The sequence below is a fragment of the Mytilus galloprovincialis genome, chromosome 10 (assembly GCF_965363235.1).
Source record: "Mytilus galloprovincialis chromosome 10, xbMytGall1.hap1.1, whole genome shotgun sequence".
NCBI classification, from domain to species: Eukaryota; Metazoa; Mollusca; class Bivalvia; order Mytilida; family Mytilidae; genus Mytilus; species Mytilus galloprovincialis.
Window position 1 is genome coordinate 17829134 of NC_134847.1, and position 27976 is coordinate 17857109.

Sequence of the window (27976 nt, forward strand, 5' to 3'; positions counted from 1 at the left end):
AGAAGTTGCAAATAAAAGTGCATGCACTAAAATTAGTGGTATCCCAATCCTAACTGGTCCATAAATTTTAATTCTGGTAGCAGATTGGGTTACTAAATACAAAGTTTGATAGCAGTCCACATACTGAAAAGCATTTCAGATATATTTCTAAAGGGTGGACATTCAAATGTCTAGTTTTACATTGTTGAATTAATGGAGAAGAACAACAAGATTGCACACGCTGAAATGTCTCGCCTTCTATACTAATCATTGATATTATGTTGATAGTCCTAAGTATAAAGCTAAGCTTTATTACAACTGTCACATAAACTTAACATTAACCAAGATAACTAAACAAAGACCAATGAACCTTGAAAAAGAGGTCCAGGTCAGATGAACCATGCCAGGCAGACATGTACAGCTAACAATGCTTCTATACAACATATATAGTTGACACATTACTTATAGTTTAAGAAAAATAGACCAAAACACAAAAACTTAACACTGTGCAATGAACCGTGAAAATGAGGTCACGGTTAAATAAAACCTGCGCGACTGACATAAAGATCATAAAATATTTCCATACACCAAATATAGTTGACCTATGGCCTATAGCATTAGATAAAAAGACCAAAACTCAAAAAATTAACTTTGACCACTGAACCATGAAAATGAGGTCAAGGACACATGACATCTGCCCGCTAGACATGTACACTTTACAATCATTCCATACAACAAATATAGTAGACCTATTGCATACAATATGAGAAAAACAGACCAAAACACAAAAATTTAACTATAACCAATGAACCATGAAAATGGGGTCAAGGTCAGAGGACACCTGCCAGTTGGACATGTACACCTTACAGTCCTTCCATACACCGAATATACTAGCCCTATTGCTTATAGTATCTGAGATATGGACTTGACCACGAAAACTTAACCTTGTTCACTGATCCATGAAATGAGGTTGAGGTCAAGTGAAAACTGTCTAACAGACACGAGGACCTTGCAAGGTACTCACATATCAAATATAGTTATCCTATTACTTATAATAAGAGAGAATTCAACATTACAAAAAAAATGAACTTTTTTTTCAAGTGGTCACTGAACCATGAATATGAGGTCAAGGACATTGGACATGTGACTAACGGAAACTTCGTAACATGAAGCATCTATATACAAAGTATGAAGCATCCAGGTATTCCACCTTCTAAAATATAAAGCTTTTAAGAAGTGAGCTGCCGCCGCCGCCGTAGCCCCCGTCGGATCACTATCCCTATGTCGAGCTTTCTGCAACAAAAGTTGAAGGTTCGACAAAAACTGGTTTGAGCAACAACAAAATCTACAATTATATGGAATCCAATGAGGTTAAGAACTTTAACCATTCACATCTTCCATATAACTATACTAGTAAATCAAATACATAGAAAAAGCATGAGTATTTTATTTAATAGAACATTGTGTATAAAGATTGCATTATAAATTTAAATGTAAACAAAACAATTGCTGGATTTCTGGAAATAAAATATAACAGAACTGAATGTGTATACTTGAACTATGATTAAAATTAGTACACATTCACATTCAATAATTAATGAAGTACATTTCACAGTGAAAAACTGCATGTATTTCAATTCAAATTCTAACATAATAGTGAGTTCTAACATATCAGTCAGATGAATGACCATAGTTTATTTTCGTCACTTGAAATAAGCCTGTTGTAATAATTTTTACAGTGGAATGTTAATTATACTTTAATAAAAAAAAAGATTTACTATTATTCACAAAAAAAATCTTCAACAAAATTAAATCAATATTGGATCTCTAAAAAGAACATCAAATTTTATTTAAAGTTTTTCATGACTAAAATTAACTTATATGCATGAACAACTGTCATTATACGGAATGATGAAGTTCATGAAATACAAAGAAATGCACTGTGAGAAACAAAACCCAATAATTTGATTGTTACATTGAATGTTATATTTCTGATACTTCTAACAAGTGTAATCATTTATCAACATTTAACTGCAAAAAAGAGAACAACACTATATCATGTTATACCCTTAACTTAACTGATCCCCTTTTTCCAATATTTTCAAATCACCCTTTTATATAGTTAACCCTTGTCCCCTTATTTACCTCTTCTTTCAGATTAACATTGTTCATACACAGCTGTTGACATAATATCTGTGTCAAAAGCAATAAAGCTTCACATTTTTCATATTTTTCGTGTATATAGCTTTTTGAGTTAGTAATGTCCCTTTATCACAGAGATAACCACAGTTAGAGTAGAATATTTTGATTCATTTAACAAATATACAATATTTTTATGTACACTATATACAATAATATCACATTCTGTTGAGCAACCTTCAAATCAGAAGAAGTAATCTTGAACTCTATACTTCTTTGGTTATAATCTTCAACTCTATACTTCCTTGGAAGTAACCTAAATCATTAACTTTTCTACGAAAATTCATCACAAATAACGTAAATACATCATTCAATTCATTTAATCAGTTTATAAACTTTAAGATACTTGTCTACTTAATATTTACAAGCTGAACCTAGATTTATGAATATCATTGAAAATTGCTTATTGTAGCTATGTCAACTTTATTTCAGAATACAGAAATGTAGTACAATGTTATTATAACATTGTTGGTTAACATAATGACATTTTAAATAGGATGTTAATAAAATATTAATTTTATTTAATTGAAATTAATGATTTTTAATCCTGTTAAAACAAACTGTCCATCTGATAAAGAATCTAATTTTCATTTACTACATTAAAACCAAAAGTGACACTTATGATAATTCCAAATTGTTGAATTGATGAACTGGCTTAGGACTTATTTGGCTGGTACGGTTTGTGTTGTTCCACTTCTGGGGCTCTTCTATTATATGCTTCATTCAAAAGTAAGCATTCATGATCCTGTGTTATAAGAACAATCAGTACTATTTCTTTTAATAAATGCTATGGACAAAAGGAAAATAGGCTGAAAATGTTTTTTTTTGTTCTGTAGAGAGAGAGTTGAATGTCAAAATGTAATCAGAAATTGCTTTTGAGATACAGTGCGACATGTGAAAAATGCACCCCCCTGTTTTAGTTATAAAGTCCCGTAAATCAAAAAGTTTAAATCCTATTTTCACCAAAGAGTATACAGATCGTTTGACCATCATAAGAAACAAATATGTTAAGTTTCATGAAATTTGGATGAGCAGTTCTTAAGTTACAGTTCGACATGTGGACGTCAGACAGAGGGACAGACAGATGCCGGACATTTTTATACCATAATACGCCCCGTCAAAATTTGACGGGCGTATAAAAGCTGTTTGAAAAACCTTTATAAAAATATCAAAGTGTCCAGAAATGTATTAAGAGATCACTTTATTGGATTAGACATCAAAATATCTTATCAAGAAATAGAAACCCTGTTTTTAAATAATAACACAAGTGCAAAGTTTAATGATACAAATATGGACTTATTGATACTTCAAAAGATTATATGCAATCATCTGGTGACATTTTTATAATAATAGGAAAATTTGTTTTTTTTGTCAAGGAGGGAAGTGCCTTTATATATACACAGAATGAAAATTGATTTAATTTGCAGATTTGTATCAAAGTACATCTCAATTATTTTTATTTTTATTTCACCAAGATTTCCTGAACTAATCACACGTTTATCAACATTTCAACTGTCACTTGTCTGCATTATTTTTATCATCAGAGTTTATCATCTATAATTTATAAATAATTTAAGCCATAAAGAGATTACATCAATAGCAGACAACGAAACTTCTTTTATTGAATTTGATTGTTGAAATTGTAAAATGAAACATTTCTGTCTAATAATTTTGTTTAAATTGATGAAAATCTATACATTAAGTTTTGTTGGCCTACATGGAATTTCAAATTGATTGATGTTTCATCGACAACTGTTGCCTTTTTCAAAGTATAAATAAACCGAAGCAATTATAAAATGCAACATTTAACAAATTCCTAATTGCACAATGATATATGAGGTATTTGGAATATTTAAGCTTAAAGCAATTTGTTTCCAACACTTTATATATATATTGACAACATACTGCAACCACTTTTTGTTAGATAATTTAGTAAGCTTAGATCATTTTTATCTTATCAAATATTTATACCCAGAGTTTTGTTTGAAGGCTTAAAGTACAGTAGTCTTTTTATTCAATATGAATGTCATTATAGTTTATACTCTTGAAAGAAGAAACAGTTAAATATTTATGATCATTTCTTTTGAAAAATTAGAAATTACAACATATGCAATTTATTGGCAGCCTTTTTTTAAAACAATTGTATCTCTCCAAGTCTTTCAACAATGTAAATTATTCTGCTCTCTGTCTCATTATCTTCACCAATGTCATCTCCTCCATCTTGAATCAATTAGAAGCATCTACTCCATGTCCATCTGATAACTGATACAACTGAGCATGCTTAGCACCATCAATTATGATTGGATATTATTTTGTGATGTCACTTCCTTTTACTCATGGTAGATCTGAGTACCAGAGCGCCATCTATCCAGAAATTAGGTCTATCTACCATTGCCTGCCATAATGAGATCTCCTCTCCTCTTGCATCCATCCAATCTACAAGCTTACTATAACTTTTTCCTGAAATTTAATCATATTCAATCATTACAAACTCATACAAACTACCAGATCTTGCATAACATAATTAAACAAGTGAGTTAGTTCCATTTTATACAACAAATTTGAGAATTATCTCACTCTACAAAACTTTATTTAAAAAAAAATGAGAATCCTCATAACCATCAATTTACTAAAAAAAATCAAAACATTAAAATTCACTTTTATAACAAATAATTTATTATCCTAATATTTTACAGACTTCATTGGAGTTTTCTACCCATTCCATATATATCCAACAACGTTTTGTTCAATCACTAAATAAATACCAATTAACAGTAAAGAGAAATCGTAGTTATACCTGTTCCCAGATTAAGCCTAACTCCTCCTAAGAAGTCATTACTTGACAGCTTGTCATGGTCCCATATTGTCAGCTCCAACGACTTCTCCCTCAGATTTTCAGCAGTGACATCTTCAAACACCATGGTACAATTCCATGCAGGGTTGCATTCTTTTTTTATCACTTGTGTTTTCTGTTTTTCTTTGTCTGGCTGTAATTGCCTGTAATAAATATAAAATCAAAGTTTACAACAATTAAGTACATTGTAGTGGCCACAGAACTTAGAAATGAATATGTCCATAATAAATGACACCATACAGTTATCCATGGTAAAATTTGAAGTCCTATCAAGTTCCAAATGCAAGTCTATTTTGTGTTAATGGCATATGACTTTGATAGTATTTGTTCAATTCATTAAATTTTCTAGACATTTTAAGACAATTAAGAGCTTGATTTTGAATATACATCTACCAATATCATAAAGTATTCAAAGAGTGTACCTCAAATACACTAAGAAGCAACAAATTGCACCTCACTTTTCAACATTCTTGTTATCGTTTAACAAAGTTGACTAACAGTTTACCTAACAATTACAACACTGACAGGCATACTGTGGATATATTCATTTATTTTCGTGGGTACCAATTTTTGTGGATATTTAATTTCGTGGTTTTGCTGAAATCTGTTTACAAGCCTATTGAAAATTTGCTATTCGTTAAACATTTAATTTCGTGGTTTACCTGTTCCCACGAAATCCACGAAAAATTGATATTCAACGAAAAATAATGAATCCACAGTACTTGTATTTTATAATATAATATAATGCTGTAAATTAGCATATAAAAACAATCATAGCAATACTACTAACCCTTTACAGAAAGGATCTGAGTAGCCATTAGATCTGACAGCAGTCAAGTTCCTAGCCTCCTTGATAAGCACATGTAACTGGCCTTTGTCTCCAGGCAGCTTAGGTTTCCTGGCCTTCTTCCTTGATGGAGAGGGGGAGTCTGAATCTCTGTTGACCTTTTCTGCTGGAACATACTTCAGACAAAGAATTATGTCCCCTTTATAAGTTAGAAGAGAGGTTGGCTGTTCAAACTGTAAAAGATAAAGTTCCTGTTAATGGATCTTAAGTGCCAGCAAATCTTCATTGCTTAAAATAAAAATGATTAATTCTGATCCACTCCATTTTCTTGTATACAATGTAAGTTTAGGGCTATTTTCCTAATGCTTGTAGTTTAAAGATTTGGTTGGTTCCAGGGTTTCCGCTGGGGGTCGCCATTTTCGCAATTTGCGAAAAAATAATAATTGTGGCGATTAAAATTCGTCATTGGCGAAAGAAATATATATACGATTTATTTTCAGCCATCTTGTTTATTTACATTTTTTCAGATTTCTCGGATTTTACCTGATCAGACAATATACTCGGAGTTCACCTTGAACTCGTTTAGATTTTGACAAAAAAATCAATAATCAGCTGAGGACTAAAGGGCTAAAAGGACTAACTTATAAAGGTGTTAATTGTATTGTTGACATTATGATATGGTTAAATGGCGTCCGTCATATACATATCACAAAAGGATCATTTATTAACTACTTTGCAACGCACGTGTTCGAAGCAAAGTTTTGATGTCTCCTCTCCTTTTAATGACAGTCCAGAAAAGAAAACTGTTGTTATGACAAAAATTTATTAAAAGCAAGAATTATTTCCGATTTAAAACTTTATCCTTTGACTTTGATATCGATAATTGATTTAAATGTTAAAAGTTTATTCATTACAATTTAACTGTAACAATGTAGACTCTAAGATAAGTTTGGGAGAATAATCATAGACAACGATGGGGCAAACTCATCTTATTTAGGGGGGGGGGGAATTGAACGACAAATATATAATATTACATGGCGAAAAAAATAACAAAGTGGCGAAAAATATATTGTTTTGGCCAAAGAGGTGGCGAAAAAGATAATTGACCCAGGGGAAACCCTGGTTGGTTCACTTGCTTTGTTTGTATAAATGTTTGCTCAGCCAATGCAATTAAGATTGACATTGCAATCAATAGATAGGTAAGGTTTTAACTTGTATACATTGCTTAACATCAACTACAAACTGAAGCCCTGCCTATCTATTAATTAAAGGTGTCAATCTTAATTACAATGCTTTAGTAAACATATCCATGATAAAATAAATAGTTTTTTGAGATTTTGAAGTGACTTTTTGATCCAATGGGTCAGATGTATTTAATGTATATGTATTATATTTATATTTTATTAAACTGTTAGTACACATGTCACTATAATAAAAATGTACTTACTTACTTAACATTGTATAAGTACAAGCACTAGGAAAATAGCTTTAATTAATGTGGCATGTAAAAACTAAATACTTGTACATAATATCAATGGATCCAGTGAATCTTTTTACAATTTACTCATTCATCCAATAAAGATTGCACAAAACATGATACTTGCCCAAATTAATTTGCTCATCACTTGCTAATGGATTGGTTTCTTTGAAAAAGGCTGATTAAACAAAGTTTAGAAACATATTTTTCATTTTATATTTTTTTTTTTTTTTTTTAAACTTTAATGATGTGTAGAATTGATGATAAAAAATTACTAAACCTGTAATTCTAGCCAAAAGTGGCTTCAATGACATTAAAACATGTTTCTCTTTAAAGATAGAGAGGTGTATTAGGTGAATCAATCTATCCACTAGATTGTGTGTTTTTTAAAATCAAAGTGTATATCTATAGTCTAACATTGATCAAGAATTGTGAACAGACATGCAAAGGAAAAAAAAGTTCCTATAAAAAATGAATTTATCAATACATGATTAAAGACAAATTGTCCATTTTGAATGTCCCTCTTGTATCTTTCGCCTCTCATTCAATTTCACTTAATTAAAAATAAATTAGTTAGCTTCTATAATACATGTATGTACATGTGTAATGTTGAATATGAAATATATGATATGATTATTATTTGTACATGAATGATCCTGAATATAAAAGGTAAAACCAGAATGTGTTATTGCTGTTGGAGTACGAAGACACAGTGAATGATACAGAAAACTATGCCAAAAACAAGTCCCCCAACAAGAATGTGTCCCAAGTACACGGATGTCCCATCCGCACTATCATTTTCTATATTCAATGGACCGTGAAAATGGGGGGGGATCTCTAATTTGGCATTAAAATTAGAAAGATCATATTATAATTGGAACATGTGTACTAAGTTTCAGGTTGATTGGACTTCAACTTCATAAAAAACTACCTCTACCAAAAACTTTAACCTGAAGCGGGACAGATGGACGGACAAACGAACAATCACAGACCAGAAAACATAATGCCCATAAATTGGGTATAAAAATGGGGCATAAAAAATCTTGTTCACTAATCATTGCTGTTGGAGTAAAAAGACACACCCAATGATGCAAAAAAAAATGTCAAAAACATGATAAGTCACTAAAAAACTTTCAAAAATTCTTGTAACTCAGTTACTCTAATTGTCAAACAATAATGAAATTGAAATAGAAGTTGAAAACCCTTTCGGCTGCAAATGTTTTCCTCATAATTATTTCTAAATATTATTACAAAATAACTGCTAGTCAAAATGTCTTTTTTAAATCTAAAATATTCACCGTGAAAAATGTTTAGTTGTTGAGATTATATAACATCTGGAAATAGAAATATTTTCATTTGATCCTTACAGCAAATCCTGACTATTCAGAATTCCTGATTGATTTATTGTTGGTTGCTTAACATCCAGTGGCAAATATTTCATGCATATTCAGGACAACTGAATTCATGAGAAATAGAATGAACCCATCAGCGTATGTGTGAATATGAAGTAAGGGATTGAATATAACAAAATACCAATAATTATTGGAATGTCAGCCTTTTTCAGAACCAAAAACTAACCAAAGAATTTGTCCATGGTTACATTGAGATTTAGTACCTATGATGTTTTGTAAGAAAGAGATTATTATTGACCTACAAGATGAATTAGTAAAAGACAGACCTTATCCAAAATTTTTAGCAATAACAAGATGAAGGCCAAAAACATAGAAAAAGATGAATAAATACTTTTGACAATCTGTAAAAGAAATATTGAATTCCACTGAGTTTTCAGAACCAAATACATATATCTTATCCAAAAGCAGTAACCTGATAACTATATAGACCATGAAAATGATTTTGAAAGTCATGTGACAGTAACTGTCCAATAAGATATTCTCAAAACATATTTTGGTGAAGAAAGGGATTAATAATGATGTTAACTTATTTGCTAATGTGAATGCTGTCCCTAAAATAAATATGATGGTGATTTCAGAATTGCCCCCTAAGACATTTTTTGCATGAGAAAAATAAATGGAAACTAAAATGTGAAAATCTTGATCACCTAGCTCTTCCACATTTAGAAATTCAGACTGGTCCAAGTCAAAATAGCATATTTATGTTTAGTCTTACAATAATCTAATCAAGGCCTAAATTTAATCTTTAGAAGCCTTCATTTACTCAAAATGTAAATTAAAATAATTTGCGTTAAATAAAAAGAATTTTGTGCGAATACTTCTCACCGGTATAGATAAGTCCTAAAAACAGAAGGTATTAAATCATAACTATAATATATTCATCAAGTTTATAATGTACTCATGACTTCCCCAAAATATATACATATATATCGAAGCTGGTATAACATAATCTTGTCAAACTGGATGTGCCCATAACAGCTAAGTCATAAAAGGTCATTCTATTTGTCACAGGTAACTAAGGTTTCACTATAGTCCCAACTGTTAAGTGCTCCCATTGTTTGAAACCCCTCTGGATTTATCCCTGATAATTTCTTACAACTTTTGCCAAGAAACCATAATGTTTCTAAAAAGATAATAAAGTCTTCTTGTAATATATCTTCAAACTTAAATATACTGTAAATTTAGAAATTATTGTGTGCATTTATTATTGAGATTTATCAAGATTTGTCAAAAATGTGAGATTAATCATTGCGATTTCAGGAAAACCTGCATACAGATACAAATATTGTATCAGATATCAGAATGCGAATTCTTATTATTGCGATACTCACCCAGTCACATTATTCACAATTATTAAGGAGGTAGACCTAGGTTAAGGGAAATAACTCTTAAAATCATCAGTACGTTTGTGTCAACCGTTTTCATAAATATATTCTAAGCTTCTAGGTTACATAGATTATTTCCAATATGTTTCAGGTAAATGCTTGAAAAACATTGATGAAACTTGACTTTAACAAACACATAACTGATTTAAAGAGTTATCTCCCTGAACCAAGGTCTACCACCTTAAAACCTCACAATAAATTCTGAATTTACAATAATTTTACATACAGCTTATTAATAATTTTCTTCAAGAATTTCATAAAAAAAAATCAAAAATATCCCAAAGAAAAATCTAGTTTTTAAAGCTTTTACCACAAAATTTCCTATTTCTACATAATTTTCATTTATTTTCACCAGCTAAAGAAATATCAAAACTTTGATGCTGTATCTGTAAATACAAATAATGTATCACAATCGGTGAAAAACACAATCTACAAATTTTTTTCCCATTTTCAATAGAATATCCCCAAACTATACAGCTGTTATAGCCAAACCCAGTCAGGTATTATTATTTAGGTAATATATCTTTGTATAATTCATCAATGGTGCAGGAAAAAAAAAATTGTAGAATTTTTAGGGTTATATTGGTTATTTGGTAAAAAAAATTTTGACTTCCATTATTGGGAGTATGTATATGTATCTATACTACATACTGTTCATCAGAAAATTTTCAAGCTTTGTTATTTTAAAAGGTATGGTTTATCTTTTGTTTTCTCTAAGCATTATCACCTTAAATGGTACATGGTAGGATTACCCTTTCAGAGCACAAGATAATTATTTCTATCGATATGAGTCAAATTATAGTGAATTAACTGTATATTGATTACTAAACCCTCAAACCTTGACCATCTTGCCCTAACTAACCTTAATAACTCTATTAAACAATTTTTTTTTTATGTCTTATATTTTCTTTTGAAATATTTGAAAACTTCTTTGATCCCTAAATAGGTGATATTTTTCATTTATTCCCCTTGTTCTGGAATGATCAAAGATGAAAATTGCTAAAATCAAAGGATGCATATTTTTACAAATCTTAGTATTTTGAAATAATTCATAGTGTATTGATATTAAAAAGCAAATCTATATGTTGTTGCAATGTTTGAAAAAAAGATTCCTTAACAGACAGTAATCCTCTTAACCTTCCCAACGAAGGTCAGTGTAGATCGCCTATGTCTCCCAGTGAAAATTTTCTGATGCACAGTACATCTCTCTTATGATAATGACAGTTTTATTAATGAAGAAATGGAAGTTTCAAAAGAGAAAATCTACTACAAGATGAACCAATACAACCCTAATGAATTTACCCTGATATTCTGTCGTAGGTGTGGAGGAACCTGTAATACAATAAGTCAACTGGATGCTTAAAATGCTTCCACAAAACTTTTTTCATAAGCACGGCTGGTAATCTACACACGCAGAACATTTGGTTCTGCAATGAAAACCGTGAGAGGATTTTCCGGTTGTGCTTGAGTGGAGTAATTGTCACCGCTTCAAAAGGTATGTGCATTTCTAAATCTTAATTTTCTTATTCAACTGATCAAAATATTTAAAATCGAAGAATGCTATGCTGTGGTGAATACTTAAACGAAGACATACATGTATTTCTTATTGCTCTACGTGGAGTTGAACTCCTATAAAATCAGTTGCCCCACGAGAAATTCCTTAAAAAAGTTACATTTAAATTTTGAAACGGCTCTATTAACAGACCTACAAGTTCAAATTTACTTTTTTTTCGGCCAATGCGTATGAATGTCGTTTTTGGCGGCGTGTATGCTGATCAGTGTCGATAGACATCTTAATGAATTTTAAAACCTCATATTTTCATAATGTCATGCGTGAGGGGATCAGTTCAGATTGAGGACATCGTGAATGCGTGAGGGGAAGTGAACTCATATCTTTGTATACAAGCTATATATGTGAGTCGTTGAAAGTTGCCTTAAAATGGTTAGATTGTTCATGAAAAAAAACCACATTTGTGTGCATAAAGAAAAGATATAAGATAGAATTTTGAAATAACAATAAATCACCAAGTTTTCTTTAAATGAATAAACAGTCTAACCACTTAATTGCAAATATGTCTCCAAATTCGTGGATTTGGGCAAATAATCGGTCTAGTTTACTACCACAATTTGATATATTGTAATTTTCATTGCTATTATTAAATGTTATAGGAGTACTACAAATCTTATCTTGAATTCTATCTTAAGTCTATCTTATTTTGGGGATTTTTTTTAGAAATTCAAACGCGACGTCACGTTGTGCGTTGATCGCTTTGGCTAACTCGACTGAATTTGTATGTGCTGGTTTAGGTTGTTTTATGTATCCGTGTTTATCCTGAAGTTAGTCACCACTTCGAGTTTAGCATGTTTATCTATTATATAGTCATTTTATATAAAAAATACTGGTTGCAAAAGTATGAATTATTATAAATGATAAAGATGTTCTTATCCCAGGCAGATAACCCTACCCGTATTAGACACAACATTTTTGGAACTTTTGGTCTTTAATGTACTTGTTTTGGCATTCGAACCTTTTTAATAGTCTCGTGTGGACGAAACGCACGTCTGGCGTATATATTTTTTTAAAACCTGGTACCTTTTGTTAGCTATGTTTTCTCTGTCCTATATGTTCTCTCATTTATTTGTATTGTAGTCCTCTCATGTAATGTGGTCATTTAAATGTTATATTTAACATTTCCATAAAAGCGGAAGGTTTGGCATGCCACATTTATGCAACTTTCAAAGACTTATAGCTTGGATATGAAGATATGATTTCACGTCCCCTCACGCATTCACGATGTCCTCAATCAGAACCGATCCCCTCACGCATTACATAATGAAAATTTTCGGTTGTTAGATTCACTGAGATGTTTATGAACACCGGACAGCGTACACGCCGCCCAAAACGACATTCATACCAATTGATTGAATAAAAAGTAAATTACAACTTGAAGGTCTGTAAATAGAACCATTTCAAAATTTATATGTCACTTTTTTAGGCAATTTCTCGTGGGGCAACTGATTTTGTAGGAGTTTAACTCCACGTACAACAGTAAATGATACATGTATCTCTTCGTTAAAGTATTCACCACAGCATAGCATTCTCCGATTTTCAATATTTTGATCAGTTGAATAAGAAAATTACGATTTAGAAATGCACATACCTTTTGAAGCGGTGACAATTACTCCACTCAAGCACAACCGGAAAATCCTCTCACGTTTTTCATTGCAGAACCAAATGTTCTGCGTGTGTAGATTACCAGCCGTGTAAGGGGTAAATTCAAAATAATAAATGAACATGCTCAACTTAAAAGTTTTGAGACAATCCCTCATAAATCATACAAAAGTACATGTATGCAATGACTAGTACCAAACACTTCTTTATTACTGTAAATAAATTTGTCGATATTTTAATATGTTAGATAGCATCTGTGTAATGTTATTTTATATTCTAGAAAACGTTAAAATTTAATTAATTATTCAATACTTGATTTTTATGGTCCCAGATCTAGAGCATACATTGGCGGACTACAATTTAAAACAACAGCCTTGACATTGTTTGGGTGTTGATACCACCAAATAATCAATTATTAAAATTTTAGCGTTTTTTTCATTATTATCATTCCCTATCCGATTTCTGTCTTCAACTGCATTACATATCATTTTCATGGATATGAGAAGATGATTTTTTTTAAACTAACACTAAGATTATCATTTAACAATGTTTTAAGCATAAATATGGAGACAGATTGGACGCATGAGCCCTAATATTCACAATATGTATGAAATTTGATAGAATGATGAAGATATTTTCTTTCAAATTTATCAAATTAGCACATTACACAAATTATGAATAAATGAATTATCAATGTTCAATAAACAGGATATTCAAATATACATAAATACAAACAGTTACAAATAAACAAATGATCATGATTTCAATACTTCTGACATATTGATTAAATATTTAAGCTTGGTTGAAGCATAATGGCTATAATGTGGTGAGATACAGTTGAACTGTCAGCAATCAAGCCTACTTATTCTCTAGTATGTCCTGTTGAATATAAATTCAAACCTGAAGTCTACTTATTTAATTCTTCATTTTCATCAAACTACTACAGTGTAACCTGCCTAATCCGACACCTGAGTATTCCAACCTTCTGCTTAAACTGACACATTTGTCTGGTCCTAAAATAGGCCTATCCTTGAAGAAAAAAACTGAGTATTCCGACATTTTTTTCTGGTCCCCCAGTGTGTTGGATGACACAGCTTACACTGTAATATGCTTTTGAGTCAAACAGTCTCAGTCCAAAAACGTGTCTATTCAGTTTATTTATCACAGAAACCTACCCTTTCTTGTAACTTGTACCATTTTGATGCAGAATCTCCAAATCTGTAATAGTCAAAATTGATGGTGACTTCCCCAAGGAAATCATTCCTACCAAATCTATCATTGTGCCAGACAGTCACCCATAAAGTTCTGTTCTCCAGTTCACTCTTAGATATCAAGTACTATAATGACAGTATAGAAACATATAGTGCTACATTAAACACAGAATTAGTATACATGTCTCATCTCATCCATCTACACAAATCAATAGCTACTCTTATTACAGCTGTAAAAATAATGACCGTCTTATAAAAACAAACGACAAAATCTGATTGAAAAGCAAAGTTCCATTCATAAGATCTTTTGCATTTTCAGTAGCACATGAGACCACCCCAGTTTTTTTAGAAGGGGGAGGTGTTACTCAGTCTGCAGTTTTCTATGTTGTGTTTTGTGTACTGTTAATCATGTTAATCAGGGTTTCCCCTGGGTCAATTATTTTTTTCGCCACCTCTTTCGCCAAAACAATATATTTTTCGCCACTTTACTATTTTTTTCGCCAAGTAACATAAATATATTTTTCGTTTAAAATTTACCTTTTTTTCTACCCCTCCCCCCTCCTTCCCTTAAATAAAATGATTTTGCCCTTTTGTACTAAGAAGTGGTTTTTTATACAACAATACAAAAGTTTTTATCACATGAAATTGATCCCTTATTTCATGTGTAGTCATTACATTAACATTGTAAATTGTCTTTTTTTGTTCTTTTTCCATTGAACTGCCAGCTTGATTTTGACTAAATTTGAATGTCCCTCTGGTATCTTTTGCCCTTCTTTTTTCAGTTCATTTTGATAATGTTTGGCTTTGAAATCTTTTGTTTCAAGCAAATTTTTCTGATTACCATCATTAATTATAGATTCAAGCATGTTTCCTGTGTGATGAGTTCTTGTTAGGAAGTTAATGTGCAACCTAGCATGAGTTGCTCTTACATAACATTATTGATATATTTTAAGTTATATTATTACTTGAAAGAGATACTTTATGTTTTCTCAAATATAACAACTGGTATCCCTGTAGACCATTAATTAATCAAATGCAATCTTGGACAAAAGCAGACGTCTACTATGACAACAGACAAGTCTGGCAGTAAAATAAACACAGATACATCATTTTAAAACAAAGAAAACCCATTTCTGAAGAGTAAATAGAAATTATGACATAAGTCTGGCTATGCAATCATAGAATATTACATTTTTTTTACTTGAGGATAAAATTTGCTTGGAGCCACACACAGAGTAAATATGACATTTAATCAATATTTGTGTGAATAGTAATTTTATAATTCTTCATTAACTCTATCATGTTACAGAAAGCACTTCTAATTACCAATGGATCAATTAGAAGTTGTTTTAATGCTATCATTTACAGATTTTAAAATGCTATAATTTACTTAAGTTACAATGCTACATGTATTATTTATTTCTGTTATTATGCTATTAATTAAATCTGATACTATGCTATCATTTATTCCTGCTTATTTGTTATTATGCGCATACTAAATCTTGATATTATGTTATCATTTTCCCTGTTAGTATTTGATATGAAGTAAAACTTGTAAAAATGGCAATCAATTTATGTTTATAAAATGGATTCCTTAAAAAAACTAGATGTGTCAAAGAGACACTTATGGCCCCGTCCCAAAAAGTTGAAATTTTCTGCAATTTCAATAACACATGTGGACACAAAGATGACGGTAGTCTCACATATCAAAAATCAGCTCAAAATCTGGAGGGGTATAGAAAAAAAATCTGTATAACTATGATTTTCAATAATTTATCCAAAAGTCCAAAAGCCTGTAATTTCAGCAAAAATTAGTGAAGCGGAACAAAACTTATACTTGATCTGTAACTCATCATGGTTAACTTTCATGTCAAAAATCAGCCCAATATCTGAAGGCGTTTAGAAAAAACTCAGTATAATAGTTTGTTGCGGAATGACAGAATGACGTAATTACAAAATTTCAAACTATCGGAATTATGGAATATCGGAATTTTGGACAAGGGTAAAACTATATGGCACCGACAACATTGTTGCGGGGCCATAAAAAAAAATCTCGTGTGTTTCAATATCGTAATTATTCTCTCTATTATATTAAAATTAAAAAATGGCTATATAAACCTGCGATTACTTGTATCAATATTTATGCCTGATTGCGAAGTAGAATCCATAAAATTGTCTTTTCAAAGCTATTAACAATGAAGATGTTATTGCAATAAAACTGTTACACTAACTTTATGTATCCTTGTATCATAAAATCAGAACATAGTGATCTAGGTCAAACTCTAGTTAGTCTGATGACCGAGTTATTTATACCAGTGGTTAAGGTATATTTCTAATGCTAAACTGAGAATAAATAAGCATGTTATATTCAATATGTTGGATCTCAGTGCACATTCCCACCATGGACAGGTTGAAAAATGACAAAACCGACCAATGTCTTAATGTTTGCTATGCAGTATGGGTTCTTTAACATTTGTGGGGTACCAGTTTTCATGGATTTTGTTGGTATAACCAGAAATTGAAGAGTTCAACAAAGTACAAATCCTTTGTAATGCTTTGTAATCCTCTTTAACACAATTTTTAGTCAATCTACAACAGGGGCGGATCAAGCCATTTTAAAAAGGTGGGGGTTCCCAACCCAGGACAAAGCAAGTATATGTCAATTAGTCAATCTACAACAGGAGCGGATCCAGCCATTTTAAAAAGGTGGGGGTTCCCAACCCAGGACAAAGCAAGTATATGTCAATTAGTCAATCTACAACAGGGGCGGATCCAGCCATTTTAAAAAGGTGGGGGTTCCCAACCCAGGACAAAGCAAGTATATGTCAATTAGTCAATCTACAACAGGGGCAGATCCAGCCATTTTAAAAAGGTGGGGGTTCCCAACCCAGGACAAAGCAAGTATATGTCAATTAGTCAATCTACAACAGGGGCAGATCCAGCCATTTTAAAAAGGTGGGGGTTCCCAACCCAGGACAAAGCAAGTATATGTCCCTATTCAAATGCATTGATCGTCAAAAAAAAAGAAGGGGTTCCAACTGCGGAACTGACCCTCCCCCCGGATTCGCCACTGCTACAATAACACAATTAAAGGAATCCACATTAAAACACCTGCATAAAATGTTATACATACTGTCAACTTTTCATCAAATACAGGATTAAGTGTGTGCTTCTTGATTTTTGTTTTCCTTTTTCCACTTCTTGTCTTGTCTGGCAATAAATATGTCTTTATATACCTAAAATTAAACATTATTCAAATCGTCAAGATCTCTTTAAAAAGAAATAAGACAAAAGTGGTCCAAAAATCAATTAGATGACAATGAAAGCAGAGAACATAAAAGTATGTATATATAAAAATATAGGAACTTTTTAAAAATGTATTATAGTTTTAGGTTTCAGTTGAGCAGTACAAAATTGTGAAGATCTACTCATATACTTAATATATCTAGTCTTTGTAGCTTAAAGCATTAAAAATTTGTAAGGCCAAAATAAAAAACATGTTTGTTTCCCCTCGCCCCGACCGGGTCAAAAATAAGCCCCCAAGTCAAAAAATTATTTGACCCCAAAAAATCGGATTTTTTTTTATTCCCGAAAATAATTTGTTTCCATTCCGACATTGGTTCCGATATTACCGGAAGTCTTCCCGGGACTCTCTGGAGTTATCTATCAATTTAACGGTATGTATCGAGGGTAAACTGTCTGCTTGAAAGATGGGCGACAAGATCGCATTGTCGTCTTCTGTACGAATTAAGTACAATGACGCGTCAAAGGTGTTACCCATTGTGGTAAATAGATTATACAGCTTTTCAAAAAGGTGCACATGGAACGACGTGTTGAACGATTTAACTACAGATGATGGTCACAACATAGATAAATTAGATGAAGTGACAGTTTCTGTGTCTGATAAGATGGCTAACAGTGTGACTTTTGAGCCCGATTTTGCTGAAGAAATAAGAGTTGTTCATGATTTTGACAAGAGACTCAAAGACGTCCAATCTGACATTATAAGGGATGCACCACCTTCAAATGACAAAAACAATAATCAGACTAATAGCAATGCACAAAATGCATTTGACGTCCTAATGAGAAAAGCTAATACTCAGGCAAACTCGAAAGTGCCTTCCAAACTTGATGAAACAGCACAAAGATTTACTGGTAAGTATGTTAAAATTATTTAAGGTATTAAAGAATTTTCTTTATTTTCTTGAAGGCTTGAGATGGTGTATGGTTCATGTCATTATGAATTAACCTGCCCCACACCAACTCAATTTCTATCTACATCCAAAACTTTTGGCCTGGAAAATGGTGTGGGAGGGGCTAAAATGGTAACTTCCTAGGCGAAATGCTGCCGAAATTTTTTACACGTAGTGGCGAGGTATTATGTGATACCCTCCTAAAAATTTGTAGGTGTAAAGGGGAAATATTATATACCAAACATGATAGTGATTAATTTTTTAGCTCATCTATGTGGGCTATTGCTATTCACTATATGTCCGTTGTCGTCATAAACTTTTCAAAGGTCTTCTCTTCTTGACACAAATGGGTGGATTTGAACCAAATATGGTACGAATGACTTTATGGCATCTTAAAAGGAACTGTCAGATGTTGGGATTTTCGATTGGTCAAAATCCTGGCCGCTGTTACTAAAAATAGACAACAGAGCTAAACAACAGTTTTTCGCAAACATCTTGAAAACCGTTCAGTTTAGCCAAATTCTGAAAGAGGGTAAAGTGTTCAGCATGATGAGATCTATCCTTGGCCAAATTTTCATGAAAATCTGTTTACCGGATGTTAGAGTTATTGTCCTTTTTTACTGTTTTATGCCCCACCTACGATAGTAGAGGGGCATTATGTTTTCTGGTCTGTGGCTCCATTCGTCCGTCCGTCCGTCCAGGTTAAAGTTTTTGGTCAAGGTAGTTTTTGATGAAGTTGAAGTCCAATCAACTTGAAACTTAGTACACTTGTTGCTTATGAGATGATCTTTCTAATTTTTAAGCCAAATTAGACTTTTGACCCCTATTTCACGGTCCACTGAACATAGAAAATGAAAGTGGGAGTTTCAGGTTAAAGTTTTTGGTCAAGGTAGTTTTTGATGAAGCTGAAGTCCAATCAACTTGAAACTTAGTACACTTGTTGCTTATTTATGATATGATCTTTCTAATTTTTATGCCAAATTTGATAATTACCCAATTTCACGGTCCATGGAACATGGAAAATGATAGTGTGAGTGGGGCATCCGTGTACTTTGGACACATTCTTGTTTTGAATATATGTCACACTGTGTAAATGTTTTAATCAAATTCAATATTGCCAGGATCATACACCTTTTTGAATAACTTTTTATAAATCCCATAGGTACATGAACATTTTGTTTTATTTATTTATATGATGAATGTAGTTTTGTACAGTGTGAACATATGCCTGGATCAGATCCTTGTCTGACATTAAATATTTCTTTCACCCCTGGCATGCCAGGAATGAAAGAAATATGTTATAAAGTGTAATAAACAAATTGCCTTGTCAGACAAGGATCTGATCCAGGAATATGTTCTGACACACTGTACAAAACTACATACAAACTGTGTCTTTGTTTTACAGGAGATGTTCTTCATGGTAAAGCTTTTGTGAGACTCCAGATGTCCTGCACCACACACATTGAGTTCGCGTACTATTGTTCAAGTGTTGGGAAATTGGATCTATGTGCACAATGTGTATCTCCTGATACCACCAAGGACCCAGAACTACTTAAAAAATTCAAAAACTTCCAGTTCTATATTTTGGAAGAAATCCAAAGAAACAGACTCTTAATTATTAATCTAGTACAGTTGATATAAAAGTTTGTTCAGTGCCTCTTTTCATTCTAGTCATTGTGTGTTCTATTGTTCTAGTCAGACACTTTAAATGTATTATTATATAAAATACATATATATAATAACTGCAAAGTTTGATTTTCTTAATGTTATTTCCAGTTTTATATTTTCGAGATTTTTGTGCCAGGGTAAATATCCTGGAATTGAATAACTGCAAAGTTTGATTTTCTTAATGTTATTTCCAGTTTTATATTTTCGAGATTTTTGTGCCAGGGTAAATATCCTGGAATTGAATACATGTATAACAAGCATGGCAATTTGGAATCTACACCTTGTCATACATGTATTAATATGTTATTAATAAAAGCTTTAATAACTGTCAAATCAGAAAGTAGTAAATATACACTTTAATGCTACATTAGTTTTATGCACTAAATGTGCATATTTTGAATAGTGCTTGAAAGCAAAAGGATTGATAATCTAAATAAATACACTCAAATTGAGCACTAACAACTGATAAGTTGCCTCCAGTGGACAAGTCAAACCATCCATGACATCCAGTTGGAAAAAAAAAGTTACCTGCCTGCCTGGTCTGTTTACAAAGAGTAGACCCGGGGCAGGGGAAACAGACATTCTTTTAAATGTGGCCTAATCACAAATACAATTATAGGTCTTTTGCATATTCCAATATCAATTTGTTAAGACGTGAATATTTCCAGAAAGATATGTGGTTGCAGAAACCTATTTAACAAAATGTATAATATTTTAATAAATTCTTTTAATCAACCAATAATTTCTAAATTTCACTACTACTTCTTTATTTCAATTCTTGTTCATCTCCATACCAATGATGTATGCATTCAATATTTTTCTTAAAGTTGCAATAGCTGCAGGTTTTCAATATTGAATTTTTCATAATAGAAAACAATGAAGTGATGGCTTTTGACCATAAAATATCCTGGTGATAAATTCAGTAAACATTTTGTTTGATTTAGTAACAAAACTGTAACAGAAATAAAACTTTGGCTATAAAAATCCATTTTATAAATTGCACATCTTCATTAATTTAATGTATTTTCTGTTCAGTCACTCAAAACGAAATAAAAAAGTCAAAGAATTTATCGTGTAATAATCAATGACTACAAGGTTACTGCTATGCAATGCGTTTTTGTTTGTTTTTGGATAAGGTTTTAAAGTTAATTCAAAATTTCATGAAATTTATGTTGTCACAACTGCAAGAAATTAAAATGTGAATATCTAGTATATTGCTTTGAAGGATATGCAAATGAGTTAACTGCTTGAATTTCACCCTTGCAAAAAGTTTGTGCATTAAAATCATAAAAAATAGCAATCCCTTAACTACAAAATAAGAACACATAAATCAATTGACAAAAGTTGCAGAATAAGGAAAACAATTTTTTTTCCAAAGGGACATAATCTACTAGCTTCAACAACTACTTACGGGTCAGATCTATTTCTCCTGGTGTCTGCAGGTGCTAATCCTTTACACTGCGTAATATGTATCTCCAGCGTCCCTGTTCTGTAGTTATAATCCATACCAAACTGTATATCTCCTGTAATTGGTATTTTACCATAATCTACATCGCCAGCATTGCTGTAAAAACTGACAATACTCTCTCTGCTCTCCTGAAATTAGTAAGTGTGACAGTAGTTAATTTAGTAGGGTACAAATTTTGGCTACTACATGGTAACTGTATGATAAAACAACTTCCTGGGGACAAGGTACAAAGATACCTTCATCAACAAGTCTAAATTTTAAATTCTGAATTCACTGGAGCATGTGTGAAGGAGCAAGGGTTAAAGATATCTTCATCAACACATCTAAATTTTAAATTCTGAACTCTCTTGACCACATTTTAAGGATACTCAAATACTGCATGCAATTAGACACATTTATGCTGATATAATTGAATACAAATAACTACACATATCTATATTTATCAATGATACTTATTTTGAATGGACGTAAACAATAAAACAGAACAAAAGTTGTTAAAAACCTTGTCATGACTAGTAAAATTCACAAATATGACTCCTGTTTGTTACAGTCAATACCAAAATAACTCACTCATCTGGGTTATGAGGTGATGATTTCATGAAGCCCAAAATAATATATGGATAAATATTAACGCAAGACATCTTTAAAAAATTATACTGGGGCACCAAGGCCATCATTTATCTGAATCCACTTCAATATCAACCTTTTGAGTTTAGAAACAGGAACCACTACTTTGAAAAATATCTTGCTTCGAATTGTATTATGATAAGTTGTCTACAAAGTGGACATAAATTCCATTATTTAATTGTAATAATGGATCCCTTTAATGAGACAAGAATGACAAAGTCAGAAATATAAGCTAAAAGCAGATCATGCTTTGTCTATATATAGTAACACAGACCATCCATGGGGAGAAATCATTCTGTTGACTAATACCAATCAATAAACTGCCTGATGGAAACATTTTCAGTTATTATTAATTCATGGATATGGGAATATTTGACATCTTAAAACTGAGATCTGTTGTACCATTTTCACATTACATGTTGTTTACATGTATTTAAGAAGATAAAACATTAAACAAGTGGTCATAAGATATCTTTCTATTCAAAATGAGTATAGAGAGTTTTCATAATTGAGATGGCAACCCTAAAATAACATTCAAATTAGAAAAGACATCCAGGGGGCAACTAAGTGTCTATAACAAAAAAATGCTTTAATCAATTAAAATAATATTTTCTGAATTGATTGTCTATTTTCTTTAGAACCTTTAGCAGTCAATTTTCGATATGGAAAAGGAAAATTAATAATTCAAAGGAAAAGAATTTTCGATTGAATTGGAAATGATGTCTGACTGATTTTTAATAATCATACAGCAAATATAAACAAACAAATAATAAGCTTAATTAGCATATTGTACAGACACATGTCTATTGTAGAAGACTTTATGCTGACCTCCAAATTTATGTCTTTTTGGTTAAAACTAAAATAACAAAAAAATCTTGAAACTCTGAGGACATTTCTGAAAGAAAAGTCCTTAAGCAAACGGCAAAATCAAAAGCTCAAACACATCAAACTAATGGATAACAACTGTCATATTCCTGACTTGATACAGACAGATCATTATGCAGAAAAGGGTGGATTAAACATGATTTTCTAGCTAGCTGAACCTCTCACCGGTATGACAGTCCCATAACATTCCATACCACTGACAATTAAAACAATGTGTGAACAAATAAAACAGACATAACCTGTTTTCTTTTATTCCTATTCAAATTAAAATAATCAGCATCTACATAAGTATCGCAATCAATATGTTAGATTTGATAGAGCACATCAACTTGTGTAAACAAACAATTTTTGACACATCGCCAGGTAAACTAAATTTGCAACAGTAAAACTAGCGATGGACGTCCTTAAAGCTTCAAATACAGTTATCTCTTAAGTTTTGCAATTTTTATCGAAATTGGTCATTCTGATCACCCCTTCGAATTGGATTTATGCAAAGAAACGTCTTTTAAAGCTTTAAAATGAATAAATAAAAAAATTGGAAACTCTAATTAACATTTGATCAAGCTAACAGTTTAAAGTGCATAGAAAAACCCATCACCAGTAGATCTTTCAGGTAAATTGTACATGTAATTATTTTATTTCTCATAAAATGAATTATTGTAACTACTTACTGTCATGGCTGACAATAGGTTGCCACGACTACCACCCATTGAACCTTGATTAAGAGATCGATGTGACCTTACAAGTTCATCAATGTCAGGATCTTCCTCACTCTCCTTCTGCAAATATAAATACTATCATGTGACAAAATATTGTTTTCAGAATAACCATTAAAAAGTCATTTCTGCTCATTCATTAAACTGAACCATTCTGAAATGCAAAGATAATTATCAATGGAAATCAAAAAGCTTTTAAAATAGCAATAAAAATAAGGCTAGTAAAATGAAAACACTCATTTCAAGCCAAAAACAGGCTATAATAATCACAACTAATAATTTACAGAAAATAGTCTTGATCTTGCATTAAAGAGTAACATTGGACAGAGAAAAATTAAAATCCCAAAGAAATGAGACCAAGAGACAAATTTTATGTAAAATCTTTTGTGGTCTACATACATAAGGCTGCACTTAAGCATGGACCTATAAATCAAGAAGGTCTATTTTTGGATTTTGCTACTTTTATAAAAGACACTACCAAAAACATTGAAAATACTTGAGAGGCTTTTAGAGCCATGTATCGCTCACCTTGGTCGATGTACATATTCAACAAAGGACACCCTTCAAACATTGTTTACAAGATTAAAATTCGTGACAAATATCTGTATTTTGTTGACCCTGTATTGCTAATTATTTAGTCTGTTTAGTTTCTCTCTATCTTCTTAGTTTTTTTTCAAAACACAAAAGAGGTTAAAACAAATTCTTATTTAAGGGCAATCATTCCTATAAAGAGTGACAGGCTAATTAACTATATATTATATATATAAACCAAAAACTAAATAAAAAAGCTCATACCATATATATTAACAATATTAACATGCAATAAATATCTTACATCTGTAAGGGTAGATAACTTAGATGATGCCATTGATGCCTGACTCTGTAAACTATCGGTTCTACGATGTTCAGGCGTATTTTCCTGTGTTGATGCTCCACTGACATGACCACTATCTTCTAGGCTTGCTGACCCTTCTGAACTGGCTCTGGGCGATAATTTTGTAATGGAATCCGCTTCTGAAAATAACATTTTTGTTTTAAATTCAATGCATAGTCACACAGTATCAAATTAGTTTGCCTGTACGAAAGTGTACATGGGAACTAACTGTACAGTACTGCAGATAACTACATCTATCCTGTAATATATCAAATAATTCAGTCATGCATAAAAATGAAATTAAAATTTAATAATCACAGCAGGAAGTTGCCAGGTTTTTAAAAAAAAACATTGATTTTAAACATAATCATCTTTTTCATTATTTCAAAATTGAACGTTTAAAAAAAAAGTCAAGTGTATGAAAACATATTTAAGTGTTTTTAAGTCATGTGCATATATCCAATGTTCCTTGGTTTCAAAGGATTCAAATAAATATTTCAACATAGCTATAGCTACCTTAAAGTACATTTCAAGTTTAAATCAATTTCTAAACTGTTTTAAATTCTTTGTATCCATAGGAACAACTATACAGCTGAAGACATTTTAATTAATTTATATCTCTATGGTAGAATATCTATGCACTAAAATTTATACAATTTTTTCTTTTATTTACCATCATTTTCTTAGAACCACCAAAACATATCTGCAGCTGTTGCTTTGCTACAAATGTTATGCTGGTTATGAGATTGTAGTTTTTATGATTACTTATCTTGGCCTAATTTGTTTTGTGTTGCCTTAAAAGATGTATACAAAATTGTATTGTGAGTAATTTATAATTTTTATTCTCATTGATACTCAATACAAAATCCATTTTTACATGTTTAGCAAGCAAGCAACACTAATTCCTCTTTCTTATCCAAACACCCCCAGGTCTGGCATTTAAATGTTTTTACTGGCATTAAATGCCATTTTGATGAATTTTGTTGGCTTACTATTATTTAATAATATACTGTAAAATCAATCTATTCTGAAAAATTTAATCTTATATTTACTTTCTAACGGACAAGCCCCAAACTTCTTTTGGTTTAATGTTTAAGTAATATCTGGCGGTAACAGTTACAAGTAAAGAAATACACCTTTATGTCTTTTTCATGATTTTTGTAGTACGCCTGTTGGCATTGTGTTTACAGAAAATACTTTTACATTATTTGAGGTGTTTGTCTCTTAAGCTGTATATAGTTTTGTAACTCTTTGGGTTTTGCTTTTTATAACATTTATCTTTATTCCCTAGCCAGTGACTTTTATGTTATTGTATTCATTAAAAAAAACAACATTTATCTATCTTAATTACACTTCTGGCTAAGCGTTTCATTTTTTTAAATCTCAAATACCTTTTCATAGGTACACATTGTTCTTTCTGAACCTTTTACATTATTTTTTTTAAAATACAGCTTAAAACTTTAATCTCTAGTTTAAAAATTTGTTGGCAGATATCTCAAAAATATATTTATAAATATATATTTACAAAGAAAACTGTACTCTGTGTAAAGTAGAAACCTGTCTTAACTTAACCCTGAGTTAACCAGAAAACTAACTGTCTTGCCTAAACCATGTTTAAATCAGAGACAGAAACTTGTTCCAATTAAACCTTGTGTTAACCAGAAACCTGTCTTAACTTAACCTTGTGTTAACCAGAAACCTGTCTTAACTAACCTTGTGTTAACCAGAAACCTGTCTTAACTAACCCTGTGTTAACCAGAAACCTGTCTTAACTAACCCTGTGTTAACCAGAAACCTGTCTTAAGAAAATCCTGTGTTAAAGGGAAACCTGTCTAAAGGAAATCATGTGTTAATCAGAAACCTATCTTAAGGAATTCTGTGTTAACCAGAAACTTGTCTTAACTAAATCTTCTGTTAATCAGAACCCTGTCTAAACTTAACCCTGTGTTAACCAGAAAACTGTCTTAACTAATCCCATGGTTAATCAGAAACATGTTTAAACCCACCTTTCTTATTTCAAGACACGGAACAGGGGCGGATCCAGAACCTTGATGTCTGGAGGGGGGGGGCACCATGAAACCAAAATTTTAGATTTTTTAGAGATGTATATACGGTATATGCGAGTGTGTTTTTTTTTGGTTGTTGTTTTTTAAAAGGGGGGAGGGTCAGATCATCGTTTCTATATCTCTATATTTCTATATTTTTTTTATTGTTTTTACTATTTCACTTTATACTTTCTTTTCCTGCCAATTGATCTGTTATTATATTTGTCCTCAACATGCATCAAATATTTGCCACTGGACGTTAAACAACATACAATCAATCAATATTTTCTTCATCACCTCTATATTTTTTTGGCCTTGCTTCCAGACTTACTTTTTTGTACATTATTTTAATATCTGTAAAACACCTTCATATCCTTACAAATGGTGACCTTTTTTAGCCTCATACATGTACATGGCAATTGAAACAATAAAAAAAAACAAATATAACTGTATGCTCGGGCATTTAAAGAAATGATTAAGTCCCAGATTCAGTTACAAAATAGATCTTAGGAAAATAATTTAGCATTTTATTAATGATTTTTTTATAAGAAAATGTCAATTCATCATGTTTTTCCTAGACCGGTGAAAAAAAGGGGGTTTGACAAATTGTCGATTTCCCTTGAAAAAAAGAGGGAAGTAAATAGGACATTCTATTCCATTTAAAAAACAAACGTGTATGGTATTAAAAAATAATTTAATGATTTGATTTGTTGCTGAATAAATTCACAAAAAGACCGTTTTGAAGAGAGAAAACACATACTTTAATTCTAAATAAAATGGTAATGCGAGTACTGTATTTTGGAATGGAGAGAAATTAAGAACCTAAATATAGATGTATACCAACATTATCGACATAAACATATAATTTGTACCTATTCTTTAAAAACACAGATCAGAAGTTTCACCTGGTAATCGATTTTAATCTGTAATCTGTATTATAAACCAATAAAAATTCGTACTATTCCAATCAACATGTAAATGTATTTTCCATAATTTAAGCTTGCAAAGAGAAATTAAAAACACA

General features: G+C 31.4%; 2 protein-coding genes across 10 annotated transcripts in view; one reads left to right on the plus strand and one right to left on the minus strand.

Annotated features, from left to right (window-relative positions):
• Positions 1-1410: 1410 nt before the first annotated feature.
• LOC143049954 (synaptotagmin-like protein 5) overlaps positions 1411-27976 on the minus strand; it is a 60978-nt gene continuing 34412 nt past the window's right edge. For 8 of the 9 annotated variants that reach the window (XM_076223734.1, XM_076223731.1, XM_076223733.1 and 5 more), the window contains 9 exons: positions 24869-25047; positions 23989-24096; positions 21749-21933; positions 17610-17712; positions 14441-14602; positions 11396-11425; positions 5823-6052; positions 4976-5175; positions 1411-4638 (listed from right to left, as the gene is read on the minus strand). In XM_076223734.1, the coding sequence (XP_076079849.1) occupies positions 4499-4638; positions 4976-5175; positions 5823-6052; positions 11396-11425; positions 14441-14602; positions 17610-17712; positions 21749-21933; positions 23989-24096; positions 24869-25047 (1337 nt within the window). In that variant the 3' untranslated portion in view covers positions 1411-4498. The remainder of the gene's footprint in view (positions 4639-4975; positions 5176-5822; positions 6053-11395; positions 11426-14440; positions 14603-17609; positions 17713-21748; positions 21934-23988; positions 24097-24868; positions 25048-27976) is intronic. The other variant, XM_076223730.1, reaches the window with a different exon arrangement.
• On the plus strand, positions 18198-20352 carry LOC143049956 (uncharacterized). The gene is made up of 2 exons (XM_076223738.1): positions 18198-18631; positions 20075-20352. Exons 1-2 carry the CDS (start codon positions 18385-18387, stop codon positions 20308-20310), a joined length of 483 nt encoding a protein of 160 aa, XP_076079853.1. The 5' UTR covers positions 18198-18384; the 3' UTR covers positions 20311-20352.

Coding starts and splice junctions, on each gene's coding strand:
- LOC143049956 (XM_076223738.1), top strand. CDS start 18,385: ATGGCTAACAGTGTGACTTTTGAGCCCGATTTTGCTGAAGAAATAAGA. Junction 18,632..20,074: donor AACAGCACAAAGATTTACTG/GTAAGTATGTTA, acceptor TTTGTTTTACAG/GAGATGTTCTTCATGGTAAA.